The following is a 19473-nucleotide window of genomic DNA, read 5'->3' as shown; positions in this document are numbered from 1 at the left end:
AAACATAATGACATAACGAGTGAAGAAACGGGAAAAGACCTTATGACAATTAACGACCTTGATGATGATAACTGACTTATCGATAACAGCCCTTTTGCGTAGAAGTTATGATGTTCTTTTTTTGTTATTTCCACTTAACCATGCCGGATTGATTTGGCGGCAATCCCCTTGAGCTAAGAACCCCCTAGCGTACTTAGAGCCGCCTCGCATATCTCATTTATACTGTAGTTAGTGTTGATAGGCTGTTACATGCTTTAATTTCGGGTTTTACATTTGTACACTGCGATTACTATATTCTCTTCTAGATACGTGACCTGGAGCCACAATATATTAGACATCCAACGGTTGAGAAGGCAAAAGTTTCGGCTTCCACTCTGTTACCCTTTTATTCGCCCCTAGTACTTTTTAGCTGTTATTAGCCTTTCTTCATCTTTGTTTCGTTACTTAAATATCCATTATAATATAGCATAATCCATTAGCCTCAAGATTACCGAGGTTATAACCAACTTTGGGGGGGTGTAAAGATTATTTGACCATTCAGGTTGACGCCGAACCAATCGAGAATACAAATACCACGAGCAGACGATAGATGACAGAAATAAATTTTGAAGCCCACAGAAGAGAGAAGAAAGAGGGAGAAGGAATAAGCGAGTTGGTCAAGTAGGGGACGAGATGAGTATACAAGTGAATGATAGTATATCACCAAGGACACTTTCAGTTCCGTTAAAATTCCTAAAACTAAGAGACTTGTCAAACTAGCACATGAGGTCTGTTTTTTTTTTTTTAAGAATCAGGTGTGCAAATAGACGCAATAATAGCTGCATGAATATCCCGTTTCCTAAAACCAGGAGCTCGCCCTAGACAGGTGGATAGGCTTGCTAAGTCTAGATAAGAGTCAATTGGTAAGCTAGACTACCTATGAATGAAGACCCATTTATAGTGAAGGAAGGTATGAATATTATTGAGGGTGGATGTGACTCACGAGTAGTAAATTTCTCAACATCCATAACCATAGTTTGCGGTCTACGAGTTGCGGCATTAGTTCGAATGGTTTCATCGACGGATCTTGGGAGTAAGAGCTGAGAATCAAGGCCAAGGAAGTGCATGTGAGACAAACTGCCATTATGGCAAAGATAGTCATGGGAAGGTTTCAGGGGAGAATATGAGCCTTCGGCTGGGGATGTAGTGCCATGTGAGTTGGGTTGCGAGCGAGGATGGTTTGTATAATTATTAGCAGTCAACGGTTCTCGAGGGCTTGTGACGACTGATGAGGGAATCTCTATGAATGTGGAGAGATTTCCTAGATGGATGCCTTTTGTTTTGAGATACCCTTCCACATCGTGACAGTCGAACCAGGTACCTCCAAGCCCCATTTTCTCAATGAATTCTTCGACGTTCTTAAACTTCTCTGTTTCTCCCAAGCGAGAGATAAGCGCTCCAAATAAACGATCTAGTGACTGCATATTTGGAGGGAACACGTCATTTCCAAGGCCGTCTCGTCGAGGATAGTGCATCCCAGCACCACCAAGACAGTAATGCGGCTTCTCCAAAAACTCCAGCGGCTCCCTTGCACTCCTTTGTAGCAGGGTAGTGAATGAGTTAGGAAGTAGGTTTCTCAAGGTCAGATAGAAGGTGAGCCTGAACTTGCGGGCCAGATGCTCTGGTCTAGTCCCAGGGTTTGTTAATAAAGTATAACCATATTCAAGGGAGCGGCGATGTAGCCGACGAGCAAAAGTAGATTCTTGGTAACTATATGTAAAAGGTAGGTCGCAATTAAAAAGGTAGGCCCCGTTAGATCGAGGAGAAGGGATAGTGCAAACTGAAAATTCAGCCCCTTCCGGGCAAGAGATGCTAACCGAGGGTATATTGATCGTAGATATGGCATTGCTGCCCGTAGGGCCGTAGAGTTGACCAGTGCTTGGGGGCAGAGCGTTCATGTATATGAAGTCATTTTCGCTTTTCGATGGTACAGGTTCATGGTTGAGGTAGAACATCTTGTCTGGTATATTTTGGGATGACTCGCCACTAACCTGTGTCTCAGGAGTGCTATCCAAGGCAACATGACTAGCCTCTTCTGTCATTGTTGCAGGCTGAGGTTCAATTTCGTTAGGTTCGCTTATATTCCCAGGGCTTTTATTTCCATCTGAGGCCTCAGGAGCTAGGGATATGACTCGTTTCGCTGTCGTTTTTAATAATTGTGCTAGCCTTGGATACAATGAGAGAGCTCCACTTCTCATAGCTTCGTTGTTAAGAGCAAGAATCGCCTCTCTCATTTCCTGCATGTTTGTTTCTAGCTCCGTAACTCGCTGGCTGAGAGATGATATTGCTGTCTCTTTCCGCATCCTGTACGCTCGTTGTGCGAGTCTTATCTGAGTTCGACGGCGCTAGTTGGGACGTTAACAGGTATTAATTCCGATGCAGATATCTGACTTACTTCGGCGGCTGTTTTGTCAGGACAATCCACCCGCGGTCGCCCGCGCTTCTTAATCTCATTTGTCATCGATTCAGCGCCCGACTCCTGTCCCCCTTTCTGTCGGGAGCTACCTCTTGTCGAAATACTTTTCCTCTTTTGTTGGCCATTGTTCTTGCCCTTGTCTTTACCGTCATCACCAAGCCGCTTCCCTTCGCCATAGTCTGAATACATCATCAAGTCATCTATGAGCACAGGGTTCTCAGCCGAGAAACCAGCGGGAGAAGGACCAGATTGCATGTTTTGGAACGACGTCGTGGAGAATATATTCAAGTTGTGATTTGGAGCTGGAACAGAAAACATGGCCATTCTATCCAGGGTGTAGCTGCTATCAAGCTAAACAGGGCGACAAGGGTATATGAAAGTAGTTCTCAGGTGCCAGACGCCTCAAGCTAGAAACCTTACGGTATAAAAAAGAGAGGGGAGAGAGAATAAAGAAAGGAAACGGGGGTAATAATACTTTCAGTCAGGGTCTTTGAGAGAAGTTGCAGCTAAAGAAGAGTCGTTGATGGTGTGGAGAGGCTGAAGCATGTAAGGCTCAGCTGGAGCAAGATATAAAACCCTGATAGAACCAAGGAGTTCTTTCTGGGCAGCAAATATCCAGCCAGTATACCACCAATAAGCCTTTGGGACGGCACGTATCACCAACGATAGATGACTTGCATCTGTATGGTAGTGTGGAAGAATGAGCCGGCCGAAGATGTTTTGGGCGCTGTAATGGTTGAATACGAAAAAGAAGGCTAGAAAACTGCAAGGTTTCTTTTCTCCCTCCAGCAAGGTCGTTCGGCCTGAGCGAGAGAAAGCGAACCAGCCTCGGCGTCGCCTTTCACCGACAGAGAGACGAAGCAGACGATAGGAAAGGGATGCGTGAGATGCCAGTCATTAGCTATCGAAACATAAGGATGCAGCCAAATCTCCGGCTCTTGGGTGCGAAGGAGGAAGAAGACGAAGAACGAAGACGCCACCCAAGCCGCCGGATTATGCCTGTCGATCGTTTGAAAACTTCTCTCATCCCTACGTCGTGCATGCGGCTGTGATGAGGGAAGAAAGGTCAAACAAAGTGACACCGAGTTAAGTGTTCATTATTCGCCAATGGTCTTTTCGAGGTTGCAGAAACACAGGTTAGCGATGTGGCTTGCCGTTGTACGAGGGCGCCCATAAGCAGTCCAAAAGTCCACAGCAACGAAGAACCTCCGTGACCAGCTTTAGCCTAAGTAGTTACTGGAGCATGCCAGTCATCAGAAACGGCTTTGCTTGCCATGTGAACCGCCGATGTTTATATATCTTTATATCAACAGTAGTCATCCGTCAGCATCGGCAACACTACGTATAAGTCAGTACCTCTGGTGGAAATGATGGAAGCAAAGGGTTTTAGAATACTATTCCGTATCAAGAGGAAACGTCAGGTCGCGTGTGGCACGACGTTCTATATAAATATCAGCGAAATATCCTGAAGATATACCATGAAGATAGCTTCTTGTTCTCCTTTTTGCTGGGCCGGCAAGAAAAAGGTGGATGCGCCTTTGACTAGTTAAGAAACTTGACGTCAAACTGTTTACTTATTTTCAACCTCAACCCTCAAAAAGGTGTGAACAGAGACAAAACAACCATCAAGTCGCATCAACGGCGAAGGCTCGTTGACGGAGCAGAGAAAGAGTCCTAGCTGTATCCAGACTCCTTTGGCCTGATAGACTACTACCAGACCGCATGGCGCGCCAGCGAACCTCGTCCAATGCCTCCACGATCCCGTCGCTCCCAGACCGCACCCAGGTACGGGTCTCCCTCTTTTCCATGGCCATGAAGCGTCGTGGAGGCGTCCTACTGATACCTGTGTCCTTCTTTCGGCTATTAGGAGCTCGGCAGTATGTACGATTATTTGGCCAAGGTCATATTGCTAGGGCCTAGCGGTGCTGGAAAGTCCGTTTCTACCGTCTACTATTTTTTTTCCCACCCCTTTGCCCCTCTGTACGTCTTGATATATGCTAATTCATATCTATCACCGCGGATCGACGCCAACAGGTCCTGTTTATTACATCGTTTCGTGAAAAATGAATGTACGCAACTCATACGAGTCTTCTGCCGTCATCTCCCCTCTATCTAACATCCCATACTAGGGCGGGTTCTATCGTCACAGACAATCGGCGTCGAATTCTCGTCTAAGATAGTCAAAGTTGGTTCCGGGACGCGATGGAAGAGGATTAAGCTCCAGCTGTGGGATACCGCTGGCACAGAGAGGTTCCGATCAGTTTCACGTTCATACTATCGAGGTGCTGCTGGCGCCATTCTTGTCTATGATGTCGCATCGCACTCGTCCTTCAGTGCTCTTCCTACCTTCCTAATGGATGCTCGTGCGCTAGCCTCCCCTAATCTAACAGTATTGCTAGCTGGAAACAAGTGTGACCTGGCTTCGGACTCGGCATCCATCGAGGAATACTGGGACGACCCCCTTCGACCTCCAGCAACTCCATCAAGTACTTCGAGCAGACAGACGCCGTTTCCGTTAGATTCTAGTGGATCTCTTCGCTCAATAGGTAGCCCCGGGGCGGGAACCAGAATGACTGCAACCATCTCTCCAGAAGGCCGTGACGTCTCGCTAGAAGAAGCTTCCAGATGGGCTTCTAAATCTAATATCCCCGTTGCTGTTGAAGTATCCGCGTTATCAGGCGAAAACGTGGACGAGCTTTTTAATAGATTGGCCCGAATAATCCTTACAAAAATCGAACTGGGTGAAATTGACCCTGACGACCCCCAGAGTGGCATTCAATATGGGGATGGTGGCATATATGGGACTAGCGATGGTGGAAGTATTCGAAGTGGTATCACGATAGACGACTCTCTCGCACAGCCCCGGAAACGGAAACCCAGGAGAGGCGCCTGGTCATCAGGGATGAGAGAGTGGGAGGATGTCTTCCGCTCGAATCCTCCACGGAGAAACAGCAGATGCTGCTAGCAGAAGAGGGTGTAGATAGCCCTTCCTACACGCTGCCCACAGACAGGCCCTTCACTTCATTTCTTTTATTCTCTTCTTGCAAAGATTATTTAATATCCGTCCTATCCACTTTTTTTTCCCCTTCATTGCATGATACCCAATTCACTATTACAGCTGACTCGACCTTAAGATATCTAATCTTGGAACTTTGCATTTTTTATATATATAATACCGCAACGAAATTTTGGGGAACGAAGTCTGATTTGTGTGTTTAGAAATACCTGGATTCTAGATGGATTTAGCAGTCTTATGCTTCTCTTTTCTCTTATGTTGACGTGCCATAGGGCCCACATTACTCTGTTTGCCCCCGATATCATATGCAATTATGTCTTCGTTGATTTCTTTCAAACCTCTGAATGGTTGAGTTCCCGTCTGATTTCTGAATTCTGGGTTGGCTGGACCCTGGCATATAATGAACAGAATTGAGGGAGGCAGACCATGCAGTCATCCGAGAATTAGGATACCGCACCGTCTCTCCCATGGAGCGCTGTATACAATGACTGATGTATATCATGACAAGATCTGACATGAATAACATCTAATGATGAGACGTTTCCCCCATATGCTTGTTGTCAGGACATTCATTTATAGCACGGCTAAACCATTATGGACCCGCAATATATAACTTATTCTACATATCTTCATCACTCAACCATCCACCCCGGCGATGAGCGTTTTAATTCCCTTTCCAGCCTTCACTTCCTCAAATGCCTGTTCAGCATCCGTAAACGCCACCACTTTCGTCACCAGCTCCTTAACACTTAACCGGCCAGAACCAACCAGCTCCAGCGCAAGTTTATAATCACCGCTATTATACCTAAAGCTTCCTTTCATGTTCAACTCTTTCGTACATGCTGCCATTATAGGGAAGCTGATCTCGTCTCGCCCCATACCTCCTTGAACATACGTTCCACCTGGCCTTGCAACATAGATACCGGTATGGACAGACTGTTCAGCTCCTGAAGCATCGATGACCACGTCTGCGCCACGGCCGAGCCCGTGTCCTGAACGTAATCTCTCTGCATTTTCCACTGCAGAGGCCTTTTCTGGTAGGAATACCCCTGTTGCGGCGTATTTCTTTGCAAAATCCAGTCTTTCCGGCTGAATATCAACAGAGATAATCTTGATTGCGCCAAACGCCCTCGAAGCAGCACAGCAGAGCAAGCCCACAGGCCCTGCGCCAAACACTACCACCGTATCACCCGGCTTAACCTCTGCCTGGCGAGTAATGTGAACAGCAACTCCCAAGGGCTCCATCAGTGCTCCGTCCTTTAGATCCATGGCACTAGGAAGTTTATAACAAAAATCTTCTGGCAAGACGTAGTACTTTGCCAGGGTCCCGTCATACGGTGGAGTGGCAGCAAACACCATGTCAACACATAGGTTGTACTTCCCGCTCTTGCAGGGCTCACATCGTCGGCAGCATATTCCAGGCTCCAATGCAACTCTGTCACCTACTTTGAGGGACTTGACTGCAGGTCCTATTTCCGTAACTACACCACTTGACTCGTGGCCTAAGACCATCGGTTCTGTAAGCACAAATGGGCCAATGGAGCCATGGTCCCAGTAATGAACCTATAAACGAATTCAATGGGTAGTTATCAGCTTTGTATCCTGTAACATCTCGTCATCAACGAGGTGCATAGAATATATTCATCAATCCCCTCTAAAGGGTATTAAGCCATCCTTACATCACTTCCACATATTCCCGTATACCTCACATTCACTAAGACATCGTGGGCATCCTTCAAAACCGGCACTGGCCGATCTTCAAATTTGACCTTCTTTATTCCTTCTAGGACAAACGACAGGTTCTGTGGGAAGGGAGAAAAGGCTTGTCAGCACCGATTGCCCGTGGTTTTCATGGAGTTCGCCTGCTTGAAATACCTTAGGTTCATCTGCGGCCATACTGACGTTTCAAACCAACGGCTAGCTGGCTTTGAACTGATAGCCTTAGGTAATTTTGTAGTTAGATAGCTAAACCGGTGCTCTAGCAAGAGTCTCAATTTCTAGCAGCATGGTAGACAGCCAGAGGTCGTATTATATATATTATAGCTAGCATCCAGACGCACCGCTGGCGGGGAAACAAAGTTGAATGACCAACTATTTAATGTTACGGAGCTTCCGCCGAAACATTATCTTCCAGCCAGAAAGCCAGAAGAAGATCCGGTTCGCCTCCGCATCCAGGGATGTTTAGTTTAAGAATTCCTTACGGCCAAGGAACAGTTGGTATTCACCATCTCTGCGAGAATATATAAAAGAGCGTTGCTTTCTTGTCATTCCTAGTTTACATAAGTAGATGTTTGTATTGGATTCTGTTGTCTGGTAGATAGAAACAATAGCACTAACTAGTTCCCCGCAAGCCTCATTATTTAGTTAGCTATCCCTCGAGTTACTCGTCCAAAGTTCAAATTGATAGTAAAAGAAACAAAAGAAAAAAAAAGGAAATTAAATAAATACCACCATCACTTCAGGTACCGTAGAGTAAGATCCTCTACCTTGCCGCCTTTTAACCCGCGGATACCAATTGAGACAGCCTCTCCAGGGACGAGGTCTATACAATTATCTTCAAAGACCAAATCATCGGCACTCGAGAACACAGCCAAGCCTTTCACCGGGACTTCAGCAGATAATTGCAAAAGACGTTTGTCCTCCGAAAGTTCCATTTTAAGTGCACGCGGAATTTGTAGATCGAGATATTTCAATGGCTCCGGCCAGTTGACGAAGCGTGAAATCTGCTGGTCACCTTGGCTGAGGTACGCCGCAACAACTGTCTGAGATGAACTTCTTGAGCCTTGGACGGCCTCCGGAATCTCAAACCTCCCCAACTCTGTCGTCTGGTTCGCTGGAAAGGTAGCCTCTTCCCCCACATCTGCTAGATATGTCTGTTTCCCACTAATAATATCCCAGGCCCGAAGCTGCACTTTAAGAGCGCTGGGCACTAGCGTGAGATTGGTAACCCATAGTTCAATTGTGAAGGAGCTCGAATCAGTGCCCTCAAGTGCGGCCTGTTGAACTGCTCTCTTTATCCCAACAGTGATGGGAGCTAGTTCTCTTTTTATCGTAAAATATGCATGCTTTGGGCGCAGGCGATAATCTGCAATTGACCACGATATAACGGGCCAACAATCGTTGAGTTGCCATACCAGAACTCCGGCACAATACTCTCTGCTCTTCCCTTTCCATTGACGCTTCCATAAGCGAAATGCAGTTGACACACATTCTGCCTGCATTACCTGGGTGCAGTGTATGTATTGCTCCAATGGACTAAATGTGTACCGAACATTTTCAACTAAATAAGTCGCTAAACGCCTTTCATGTCCCGTTGCCTTATTGTGATAGTCCAGAGTAAAGGAGTTTGGATACCTGTCCGTGTCATTTTCACCTCGAGGCAGCATGCTATTGATTGTTTCTATATTGGGGAGGCCTTGCATGCCGAACTCGGACACGAACCGACCAATTAATTTGTCAAAGTTCTGGTACTTTTCCTGAGTACCATGCCAGACTATTTAGGCGGAAAAGCAACGTTAGCTCAACTTCAATTTCCCAGGATTATTTGGCTTTACCTACCATTCCATTGATGGATGTCCCCGATAGTTGGGTCGCTGCTGATGCTCCCACCATAAGGAGAGCCAAAATGATAATATGTATCGGGAGTCAGTCGCCTTGTCACATCCACGAGAAGTTTCTCATATATAAAACGTGCAGGAAAATTAGTCTTCAACCAGCTGTGGGGGTCTTTATCAGAAGGGTCATATTGTAGTTTCTCGCTCTCGCGGTACGCATAGTCTTCGTTATTACCAGCCCAAATGACAATAGAAGGGTGGTGCCTTAGCCTTTTGACATTGGCTTCCGCTTCCTGTTCTACCAACTCTAGAAACACCTTATGGGCAGGGTAGTTCCCACACGCAAACATGAAATCTTGCCACACGAGAAGCCCATACTCATCACAAGCTTCATAAAATGCGTCTTGCTCGTAAATACCACCACCCCAAACTCGAAGCATGGTCTGATTCCCATCAACTGCCAGCTTGAGCCAGTCGCGGTATCGTTGTCGGGAAATTCGAGGGATGAAGCTATCAGCGGGTATCCAGTTACTTCCTCCACAGAAGACCGGGACGTTGTTGATCTCAAACAGGAATGTTGTTCCTGGGCTCCCTTCTAAGCTTCGTTGGATGAGTTCAAATTTGCGCAGACCAATTCTTTTACACAGTATATCGAGGACCACATCGTTATAAACCAGCTTCGCTCTCAACGAATATAGGGGCTGGCTACCATATCTAGCGGGATACCAAAGCTGTGGGTTTTTTAAACGTATAGTGGCTGTGGCCTTTCCGTCTTTCACTGATGCAGCTACAATGAATTGGTTTCCTGCGTCTTGCTCTTGGGTATCAAGTGATAAGCTGAAGATCACCTCTGAGGCACGCCCTTCTACATCGGCCGTGATTGAGATTTCAGCCTCCTTCAGACAGCTTTTGAACTTTGTAGTATAATAAAGGTCCGCAACACGAGCTGAGTATACTTCAAGAACAATTGGACGCCATGGACCACAGGTCAACAGGACTGGACCCCAATCCCAACCCTACATATTGTAAAAAAGAAAACACGCACGAAGGGTCAATCGTGTTGCTGCAAACGTTTTAAATAGTGTTACTTACATAGTGATACTGTGCCTTTCGCACTGCAAGGCGGCTAGGGTCACCATTCCAGCATCCCCAACGGTGTTTAGGATACTTCTTTTGCTCCTCCTTACCTCTAATAAAGGCGCTATCGAATGTAATTTCGAGGACATTGTTTTGATCATTAAATCCACGAAGAAGAGATGTTATATCCACTCGCTCAGGGATGAACATGTTATTAGTCTCGAGGATTTCTTTCCCGTTGAGGTGAACAGACGTGTAGGTGTCAAGCCCGTCGAATGCAAGGACAGCCTTTTCATTATCTCCTAGTTGAGGGGCGACAAATGCGGTACGGTATATCCAGGCTCTTTCACCAACCCACTGAACTTGTTTCTCAGTAGCCCCAGTGAATGGATCTTGGATGATTCCATGGTGGATTAGGTCCAAGTGAATGCATGTAGGGAATTGCGAGACAGGAAGAAACTTGGAGGTATTCACGCAAGCCTCCCTAAAAGTCCAGGACTTGTCTATCGGAAAGAATCTTCGCTGGACCATATCGTCTTAGGCCCTCGTAAAAGGTGAGTAGATGCTGTCTGTCGAAATGCTCAGTTGATGCTGAACTCCACAGTCGAAACCAGGAGATAGCCTAGCTAGATAACTAGTTTACTCTGGTATCTATCACTCCATGTGGGAGAGGCTTCCACTAGGGAACACCAGCCACCAGGTAACCCGGTCCGTTTGTCTCTGATTCGTGTAAGGCCTGTTCAAGGATGCACCTGTTCACCCCGCCAGACGGGAATAGAATAATAGGGAGGCCGTCACCGTCCAGTTAGAGCGTAAGACTACTTCCAGAGATACGCGGGAAAGATAACTGATAGACTGTCCCTTCATTAGCTATGCTATCAAAGTAGAATCAAACTACAGTCTTCAGGACAAAGTGACATCTTTTTATTTTAAGTTTACGTTGCTTTGTATATAATTTGGCAGATTAAAGCGGCGTCCTAGTTTTTCCTAAAAGAACTAAAATTCCACGCCGCTTTTAATTCTTCAGATATCAAATTAATGGAAGCTTTTTTGCACGAAGAGACACATACTATGTAAGTGCACACATATATTACTCCATAAGCTGTTGAACCCTAGAGAAGCAAACTAGAGATGTTTAGCTCTCGAGCCATTTCGACAAACACCGCTCGCTTCGCCGCTAGGCAACAGGGGCTCGCAGCTGAGAGGTCCAGTTGGTATACCATAAGAAGCCAGCCTACCCGAAGCTTCAGGAGTTCACCAAGATGCAGGGAGGAGGAAAAGAAGAGACAGGATTCCTTCAAGGGCCAGCTTTATGAAAGTACTCAGCAACGATTGAATCGAGAGCGCGCAGAGTTAGACCGCTTCGCGCGGATGCAAAAGCAATCTCCGCATATCCAATATACCGCGATGACCATCAGTAAGACACAATTTTAATATTGATACCTGGGCCCCCAACTAGGTGCAATTGGCCGCCATATTAGGATTGATATGCTAACATGAGATAACCTTGCTCTCTAGCTGTCCTTGTTACTGCTCTAGGTTGCTACTACCTTGGTACTATAAAACCAGCGGAGCTTCCAACATCCTCCACCACGTCCCTAAGCGACGCTCAATCACCGCAACATAACGTCTCCCCCTCGAATTTACAGGCTGCTTGGGCCGACTTTGTTGAAATAGTAGGCAGGGAAAATGTTTCGACGGAACAGGAAGACTTGGATGGACGCTCAGGATCTGCTTGGTCATCATACAGTGTAAAAGAAAGCGAAAGGCCATTTCTTATTGTCTTTCCTTCGACAACAGAGGAAGTTTCACGCATTATGAAAGTCTGTCACGTCAGACTTATTCCGGTCATCCCATATTCTGGCGGAACTAGCCTGGAGGGCCACTTCTCCCCAACACCTGGTGGTGTTTGTATTGACTTCTCCCGCATGAACAAGATAGTGACCCTACATAAGAACGACCTGGATGTGGTTGTACAGCCAGCAGTTGGATGGGAGGATTTGAACGAGGAGCTGGCGAAGGATGGTTTATATTTCCCCGTTGACCCCGGGCCTGGAGCTATGATCGGTGGGATGGTTGGAACTGGCTGCTCAGGAACCAACGCATACAGATATGGAACTATGAGAGAATGGGTTGTCTCGCTGACAATGGTGCTTGCGGACGGAACCATTATCAAGACCAGACAGCGGCCCCGGAAGTCAAGCGCAGGATACGATCTTACAAAGCTCTTCATTGGCAGCGAAGGAACACTTGGGTTAGTTACGGAAGCTACCCTCAAGGTAACGGTCAAGCCGAAAAATGAAAGCGTAGCTGTCGCATCTTTCCCGTCAATTCATCGTGCTGCCGAATGCGTGGCTAAGATTGTGGGAGAGGGAGTGGAACTCGCTGGTCTCGAAATACTGGACGATGTTCAAATGAAATGCATCAACGATAGCAAAACCACACGACGCACCTGGAGCGAAGCACCCACTTTGTTCTTAAAATTCACAGGAACAGAAACCGGTATCAAGGAACAAATTAAAATTGTCCAAGCTCTGGCAAAAAGCACCGAAAGCCAGTCGTTTGAATTTGCCCGCGGGAAGGACGAGATGAACGAGCTATGGAGTGCACGGAAAGCGGCTCTGTGGAGCGTTATGGCGAAAAAGAGAGAGAACGACCGAGTCTGGACGACGGATGTGGCTGTTCCCATTAGCAGACTACCGGACATTATCGAGCAAACGAAGCAAGACATTGTGAAAAACGGCCTCTTGGCTGGAATCTGCGGCCATGTTGGTGATGGCAATTTTCATGGTGAGTTCTGCTCTTGAACGGTACCGCTCTGCACTCACATGGATCTAACGTGTTATTCCCCATCTAGCAATCCTACTTTTTAATGACAGTGAGCGTGCCGTCGCCGAAGGAATCGTACACCGTATGGTGAAGCGAGCCATCGAGATGGAGGGCACTGTCAGTGGTGAGCATGGCGTTGGGCTTGTCAAACGAGACTATCTTGACCATGAACTCGGCGAGTCAACAGTAGACACGATGAGAAAGGTACGGACGGGTCATTCGGAACCCTTACCTACGTTGTTTGCCACACCTTGCTAATTTGATATTCACGGAGCAGATAAAACAAGCCCTCGATCCTCTAGGCCTTCTCAACTGCAATAAGGTCGTTCGAGTAGAACTTCCGGGGCAAGGAGATGTAAAAAGTTGGTAATTCCAGGAAAGTTGGTTTCTAGCTACCGAGAGAGGATGCAATGTATGTATTAGTATAAATTTGTTAGATTAAGAGAAATCATTGCACTCCCGGTTATTAACAACTGCCAGTTATCCCATCCCCATCGGCCCCTTTGACTCATGGCTTGTTACGCCAATAGACGGCGCTTCTGCCCCTGCTCGTTGATACATGAAATGTGACGTTTTGCTTCTTTGGGGCTCCGCCTCGAATTTTTTTTTTCCGACCTATTTTGACTTCGACTAGTTAGTTGATGCGGCTCGAGGAAGTTTTTATATAAGAAGCTGCCCAACGAACGAGAAGCGAACCTCCTCAGACCAGACACTCATCATCTTTTGCGCACGCTCTCTCTCTCTCTCTTCTACTGAACGATATATCCCGATACCATCAAGGCAGCGACAATGGAAGGGCAGAAGAATACCAAGACCACCTCCATAGATTCCAACTTCCCCGTCCTGCTGCCTGAGGACCCTTGTCTGTATATGAAATCTGATAAGTTCAAAGAGCACATTTTTGCTTCCGTTGCAAAGAGTAGCGAGAGCAAAGGGGAAACGGAAACAGGAGGTTCCATTGTCCCTGTGCGAGAAGAGCCCAAGCCCACTGTGGCGGAAGATGCTGCTGCTGCTGCTGCTGCTCGGTCAAGCGGGAATACTTTTATCGATGCTCTCACTCAAGAGGAGCAAAATCCCAGAGCAGAGATCCCTTCGGCGGAAGACCTAACGGCAAAGAACCTGGCTCTTACCGACAACGCTGGTGTCACCTATGCTTCTACACAATCGAGTCTGGTAGACTTATTCCACACGTTAGATGGAAAGCCGGACGAGCAATCATTGCTGGTTCTAGCTCCTCTGTTGGAGAAAGCATGGAAAGAAGATGCCTTGGTTACCCTTAAGATCATCTGGAATTGCCGCAGCATTCACCTGGGGAAGGGGGAGCGATCCATGTTCTACGTCGCCTTAGGTTGGCTGAAGGAGAATCATCCACAGACCCTTTTGGCCAATCTTCCCTGGATCACCCGTGCTGTAATCGAGAAAGTGCCCAAAAAAGACAACAAAAGGGAGGAAACGGCAGTTGTTGTTGAGAAACAGACGCTGGGGGTTGATGATCACGAAGTCGTCCACGGGGTATCCCACGGTTACTGGAAGGACCTCCTCAACCTTCTTGCGCTCTCCGCCAACGATGAGCTCGGAATGAAAGATCCGAACACAGTCTTGAAGAACAGGACTCGAGCTCGCCAGGAGCCACTGGAGAACCTAGATATTTCACTGCCTCTAAGGGGCAAAAAGATCAAGGTCTCGGCCATGAGCTCCACAGAGAAACATGCTTATCTGGAAATTCCACGAGAGGACAGAATCAAGGAAGCCCAAGCGATAGTCCCTCTCCAAAATGAAGTAGCTAAGGGGAGAAAACGCGCCCGAGAAGCAAGTCACCATGAGAAGCTGTGGCAAAAATATGAGACCGATAAGTTCCACCGTGCCTTGCACAATACCGTCGCCCGCATGTTTGCCGACCAGCTCAGGAGGGACAAATGTATCCTGGAAGGAGGCTCGAAGGAGCAACTAAGCGAGATTAGTCTCTGCGCCAAATGGGCGCCGTCTCTTGAACGTTTTCATGATAAGCAAACCCTAATAGCAACTACCATTGCAGAAATACTCTTTCCTGCCGAAAGTATCAAGAAGGAGGGCGATACAAGAGAAATGTACCTAAAGCGTGCACGAGAACAGTACAGAGCCTCGATACTGTCCCCCTTACGCCAGGCACTTCAAGTAGTCGAACGTGATATATCAGCAAATAACTTCGCGAATATCAACTACGCTCGAGTTCCATCTCTTGCCATGGACCTGTATAAGGGCCTCTTTGCAAAGAAAGACCATGACAACTTCTTAAAGTATCTCCTCGAAGTTCAATCTGGCAAACAGGCTATTTCTGGAAGTGTCCTCATGCCTGGACCACTGGTTCACCAATGGATACGCGGCAAAAAGGACGAAATAGCCAAGCTGACGTTAAATTCCCAGTGGGAGACTCTAGTCCAGCGCATAAAAGATAACGGTTCACTATCTGATGCTATTTCTGTTTGCGATGTTAGTGGCTCTATGATGTCCACGTCCATAAATGGTGCTAGTATGCTTGAAAATGCCGTAGGACTGAGCCTCGTCCTCTCGGCGGTAACGAAACCACCATTTGGAGGCAAACTAATTACCTTTTCTGCAAACCCACAAATAGTAACGATAGAGGGCGAGAACGAGAAGGTTCCCTTTGGAGAACAAGTTGATAGAGCTGTTGGCTTAGACTGGGGCTATAATACCAACTTCCTCGCGGTGTTCACGAAGCTTATCCTCCCGTTAGCCATCAACAATAAGGTCAAGCCAGAAGACATGGTTAAACGCCTTTTCATTTTCAGCGATATGCAATTCGATGAGGCAAGAGAAAGCTCTGATCCCTGGGCCACGCATTATCAGATCGTTGAAAAGGAGTTTAAAGCAGCAGGTTACGAAGTGCCTGAGTTAGTCTTTTGGGATCTTTCTCAAACAAAAACAGGATCAGCTCCCGTCACTGAGGATATGCCTGGCACATCTATAGTTGGCGGACAGAGTCAGGCAATGCTCAAAGTCTTTTTGGAAGGAGGATCGTTTGACGAGGTAGAAGAAGAAATAGACGAGGAAGTAGGAGGCGAAGATGAAGATGGCTTTGAAATGGTCAGAAAGAAAAAGAAAGCCATAACTCCGCTCTCGCTCCTCATGAAGGCGATCAAACACCAAGCGTATGACATGCTTACGGTGGTTGATTGAATTATACTCCGAGGCAGTTATAATAGCTAGATGATTTCTCTGGATGCATCATGAAAATGTAATATATCGTTTTACGTTGAAAATGGATCAATATAAAATTAAGTGTTTTGGGTCCTAAGTACGTAATGACTTCGTTTTACTTGCTCTGTATAACTTTATCGTAGATGATTGCTTTCAGTAGGTGACAACTAGGCCGGCCTTCAAGATCAAGAATGACGGCGTCCATGGTGCTTGTGATGATGGCGTCGACGTCTTTCATCGTCGTCGTCGTCATCGTCGTCATCACTGTTCTTTTTATAGCGTCTTTCATACTCTTCTTCACGATCATAGTCTCGCTCCCGACTACTACGGCGGCGCTGGTCCATTCCATAGTGGGAGCTTTCGTAATTCCTTGAACCGCCTCGACCATAGTCATCATCTCCTCTATAATCCCCACGAGAATGCCTAGACTCTTGCTCCTCGTATCGGCTGGATGGGTATCCATGGTCCCTCCGAGATGACATGCCGTCTCGGTCCTCATAGCGGCCAGACGAATATTCGGGTTCCCGCCGAGATGACCTTGTGTCATGCTCTCTGTAGCGATCGGAAGAGCTAGAGTTTTCTTGGGTTTGACCATAATACTCGCTGGCCTCTCCGCCAAACCTGCTAGACTGATCATATTTAGATTCATGGGACCTAGAAGCGAGGATGTTTAGCACCTGCCTGATTCCAAAAACTGATATCGTGTCAATAAAATTACCTCTCCTCGCCATACCCCTCCTGCCTGTTATAACCACTGCTACGGCCGGTGTCGCGACCGTATCTTGTCTCATCAGGCTGGCCATACCCACTGGGTTGGCTGTAGCCTGACTGACGGCCCTCATAGCCAGGTTGCTCATACCCTCCTTGCTGATTTCCTCCTTGCTGGTATCCTCCCTGCGGGTATCCTCCCGATTGTTGGTAGCCTCCCGACTGAGGATGACTAGGTTGATCATGCTTGTTATAACGTCCGCCATGACGGCCATAGTTGTCATTGTCATAATCTTTCTTGGGTTTCTCTTCATCTAGCGCCTGCCCAAGGGCTCCTGCGATGCCGCCCACCAGCCCACCTAATGCACCACCACCAACAGCCTCTTCCGCAAGTTTACCTAACTCGTTGGCTTGAGTTCCTTGACCATACCCGCCAGTCGAACCAGATCCGTGATTAGATTTCTTTGACAACTTTAATGGCTTTCCGCTTCCATGGCCACAGTCATGGACACCGGGCTTATGGTTCTCACCATTTCTAACACCATCTCGGCTCAATTGCCTTCTTACCCCATTATCGCCGTTTTCACGCCACCATTCTTCGACCACACCAAACATCATTCGGCGAACATCAGCTGCGCCATCGTCACCGAAATCTCGGTGAGCAGGGTGGTGAAAGACACCAGTGATAATTCTGTTCAATGTACGGTTCACATCAATGTTCTCGTCATCCCAACATTCCATTATCTGAGGGACAGCCCATTTAACCACCTGTTGTGCAATCTTTCCAGCCGGTTCATTCAACAAGTTTGAGAAATGGTCCTTCGACAACATAGAATGAGTGGGATCAGTTGAATCATCGTCATTAAAAATGTTGTGCTGTTCCTTCTTACTGCTTTGAATGATTTCGGAAGAGCCCGTTTCCAATTCTGCCTTCACTTGATTGATAATTGGCAGAACGTATGGTGCAATGACACTAAACACGAAAATATTGATTTGCTCTTGTATCTGTTCAATCAACTCTGGAAGAATTGGAATGTTTTGGATAGCCTTGTTGATTGTCTTTAGAAGGTTATCGTGCCATTCTAAAACCGGGTATACCTGTCGGGTAACATCTTGGAGATAGCGAGTCCATGCCTCGGGCTCATGTGGTGATACATTCTCTTGTTGCGCCTGTGCCTGCGCATTGCTCTGAAACTCGTCCATTTTGCCTGATTCATTCCCACCAATAATACCTGCAGGAATTTTAGCCAACAACTCCTGGAGAAAACTTTTGGCACCGCCTTGATTCTGGGTCTCCGCGATGGCGCCCTCGAGAGTTTGAATTTCTGATTGGGTAGCCTTGTCAGAGAACTCGCCCATGACCGAGTGAAGGAAGTCCACTCCACCAAAGGTTCCAGTAACAATTGGGTAAACCGAGTGCTGAGCTCCGGGAAGCTGTATCTTGGTGTTACGGCCAACGTGGGGGAATATATCACGCTCACCCATCTCAATCAGACTCAGCTCCGTATAATTTGAGTGGGCAGCGTAATCCTCCAGGCAGTGTAGACCAGTACCTAGTAAGCGAAGGGCTTCATATAGATCCGCTTTGTTGCCTGAGCGAGCATGTTTCCTACCCAGTTTGATGCAACCTCCCAAAACTCTCCTAATGAGGTCAGCCGACGTGTCGATCCCAAGGTCCTCAGAGGCAATGTAGTTTTTGAGTCCTATGAAAAGTCAACAGCTATGTATATATAGAATAAAGGTCGCCGTCATTTTCCTACCTGTACGCTCGTCAATAGACAGTTCTCTCCTTTTATCAACGGGTCCTCTAAGGCGGCGGTCATACTGTCTTGCATCAGCTCCGTCCGCGTATCCAAGTGGGTTATCGATGTGTTCAGTGGGCTGGTAGCATCCGAGACGATCAGCCGTAACTTCAAATTCATCAACGCCATATCTGGGATCATTGTCAGTCAAAGAAGACAGTCCAATGTTTCCAATAGCACAACACGCACCCAAAAGTCAGAAACCCCAAAATCCAGATAAGGATGCGAACAGCCTCAGCGCTGACGTGTTTCACAGTACCAACATCAACAGCCTGACTATAATCTCGCAGCCAGTTGCCGAAGTAGACGTGCGTCACGTCCATCTTCGAGAACTTTCGCCCGCCAGCAGAGCGAGCCATATACAGAGTTAACAGCACATCTTCAATGTCTCCATGGCGAAAGTTTGAGCCCTCAATCTTAGAGAAGGAGGCAATATTACCAGCTCCAAAGGCGGCTGCTGGGTTGGCGAAGACAAGGAAAAGGAGAGCAGTGGTTAGAATCACGGGGGTTAGAGATGAGGAAGCCATTGGAACGTTACGCGGCAGCGTACTGGTGTCTCTAACTCGGTATCTATGACATATCCCGCGATTAGTTTAATATATCCAGAGTAATTATCTTTCTAGTTGCTTGTTAAGCTGCTGAAAGCTGAAGAAGTAATTAGTGGAACAGGCGGGGGAGGGGTTGTTAGTAACCAACCTGTAGAAAATAACAGCAGGCTAGACCCGCCCGTCCACGGCTGGAAGAGTGAGTGTCGTTTTTGCAGTGAAGAGTTATACTAATAGGTTGAACGTCTTTCAAGATGGACGTTTTGAGTGCGGTTGGTTTTGTGTTGTC

The 19473-nt window shown here is 47.0% G+C and overlaps 7 protein-coding genes across 7 annotated transcripts; 3 read left to right on the top strand and 4 right to left on the bottom strand.

Annotated features, from left to right (window-relative positions):
* Nucleotides 1-783: 783 nt before the first annotated feature.
* On the bottom strand, nucleotides 784-2779 carry MCYG_06105 (conserved hypothetical protein; the record flags this gene model as incomplete). Its single annotated transcript, XM_002846190.1, has 4 exons — nucleotides 784-857; nucleotides 983-1658; nucleotides 1857-2384; nucleotides 2435-2779. The coding sequence occupies 4 exons, from the start codon at nucleotides 2777-2779 to the stop codon at nucleotides 784-786; spliced, it is 1623 nt and encodes a 540-aa protein (XP_002846236.1).
* A 1398-nt stretch (nucleotides 2780-4177) lies between these two features.
* Nucleotides 4178-5420, top strand: MCYG_06104 (GTP-binding protein ypt4; the record flags this gene model as incomplete). Its single annotated transcript, XM_002846189.1, has 4 exons — nucleotides 4178-4240; nucleotides 4323-4387; nucleotides 4490-4524; nucleotides 4585-5420. 4 exons carry the CDS (start codon nucleotides 4178-4180, stop codon nucleotides 5418-5420), a joined length of 999 nt encoding a protein of 332 aa, XP_002846235.1.
* Nucleotides 5421-6107: 687 nt separating this feature from the next.
* On the bottom strand, nucleotides 6108-7367 carry MCYG_06103 (xylitol dehydrogenase; the record flags this gene model as incomplete). Its single annotated transcript, XM_002846188.1, has 3 exons — nucleotides 6108-7034; nucleotides 7151-7273; nucleotides 7347-7367. 3 exons carry the CDS (start codon nucleotides 7365-7367, stop codon nucleotides 6108-6110), a joined length of 1071 nt encoding a protein of 356 aa, XP_002846234.1.
* Nucleotides 7368-7924: 557 nt separating this feature from the next.
* Nucleotides 7925-10633, bottom strand: MCYG_06102 (beta-mannosidase; the record flags this gene model as incomplete). The annotated part of the gene is made up of 3 exons (XM_002846187.1): nucleotides 7925-8964; nucleotides 9030-10041; nucleotides 10118-10633. The coding sequence occupies 3 exons, from the start codon at nucleotides 10631-10633 to the stop codon at nucleotides 7925-7927; spliced, it is 2568 nt and encodes an 855-aa protein (XP_002846233.1).
* A 600-nt stretch (nucleotides 10634-11233) lies between these two features.
* On the top strand, nucleotides 11234-13301 carry MCYG_06101 (D-lactate dehydrogenase; the record flags this gene model as incomplete). The annotated part of the gene is made up of 4 exons (XM_002846186.1): nucleotides 11234-11519; nucleotides 11621-12892; nucleotides 12960-13135; nucleotides 13209-13301. 4 exons carry the CDS (start codon nucleotides 11234-11236, stop codon nucleotides 13299-13301), a joined length of 1827 nt encoding a protein of 608 aa, XP_002846232.1.
* A 419-nt stretch (nucleotides 13302-13720) lies between these two features.
* MCYG_06100 (conserved hypothetical protein) lies at nucleotides 13721-16108 on the top strand (the record flags this gene model as incomplete). Its single annotated transcript, XM_002846185.1, has 1 exon — nucleotides 13721-16108. The coding sequence occupies one exon, from the start codon at nucleotides 13721-13723 to the stop codon at nucleotides 16106-16108; it is 2388 nt and encodes a 795-aa protein (XP_002846231.1).
* Nucleotides 16109-16314: 206 nt separating this feature from the next.
* Nucleotides 16315-19166, bottom strand: MCYG_06099 (NIMA-interacting protein TinC; the record flags this gene model as incomplete). Its single annotated transcript, XM_002846184.1, has 4 exons — nucleotides 16315-16783; nucleotides 16848-18540; nucleotides 18598-18770; nucleotides 18829-19166. 4 exons carry the CDS (start codon nucleotides 19164-19166, stop codon nucleotides 16315-16317), a joined length of 2673 nt encoding a protein of 890 aa, XP_002846230.1.
* Nucleotides 19167-19473: the final 307 nt, after the last annotated feature.

Source organism: Microsporum canis, genomic scaffold (assembly GCF_000151145.1).
Source record: "Microsporum canis CBS 113480 supercont1.5 genomic scaffold, whole genome shotgun sequence".
NCBI lineage: Eukaryota > Fungi > Ascomycota > Eurotiomycetes > Onygenales > Arthrodermataceae > Microsporum > Microsporum canis.
The sequence above is the reverse complement of the archived record's forward strand: the minus strand, read 5'-3'. Positions and strand labels throughout refer to the sequence as shown.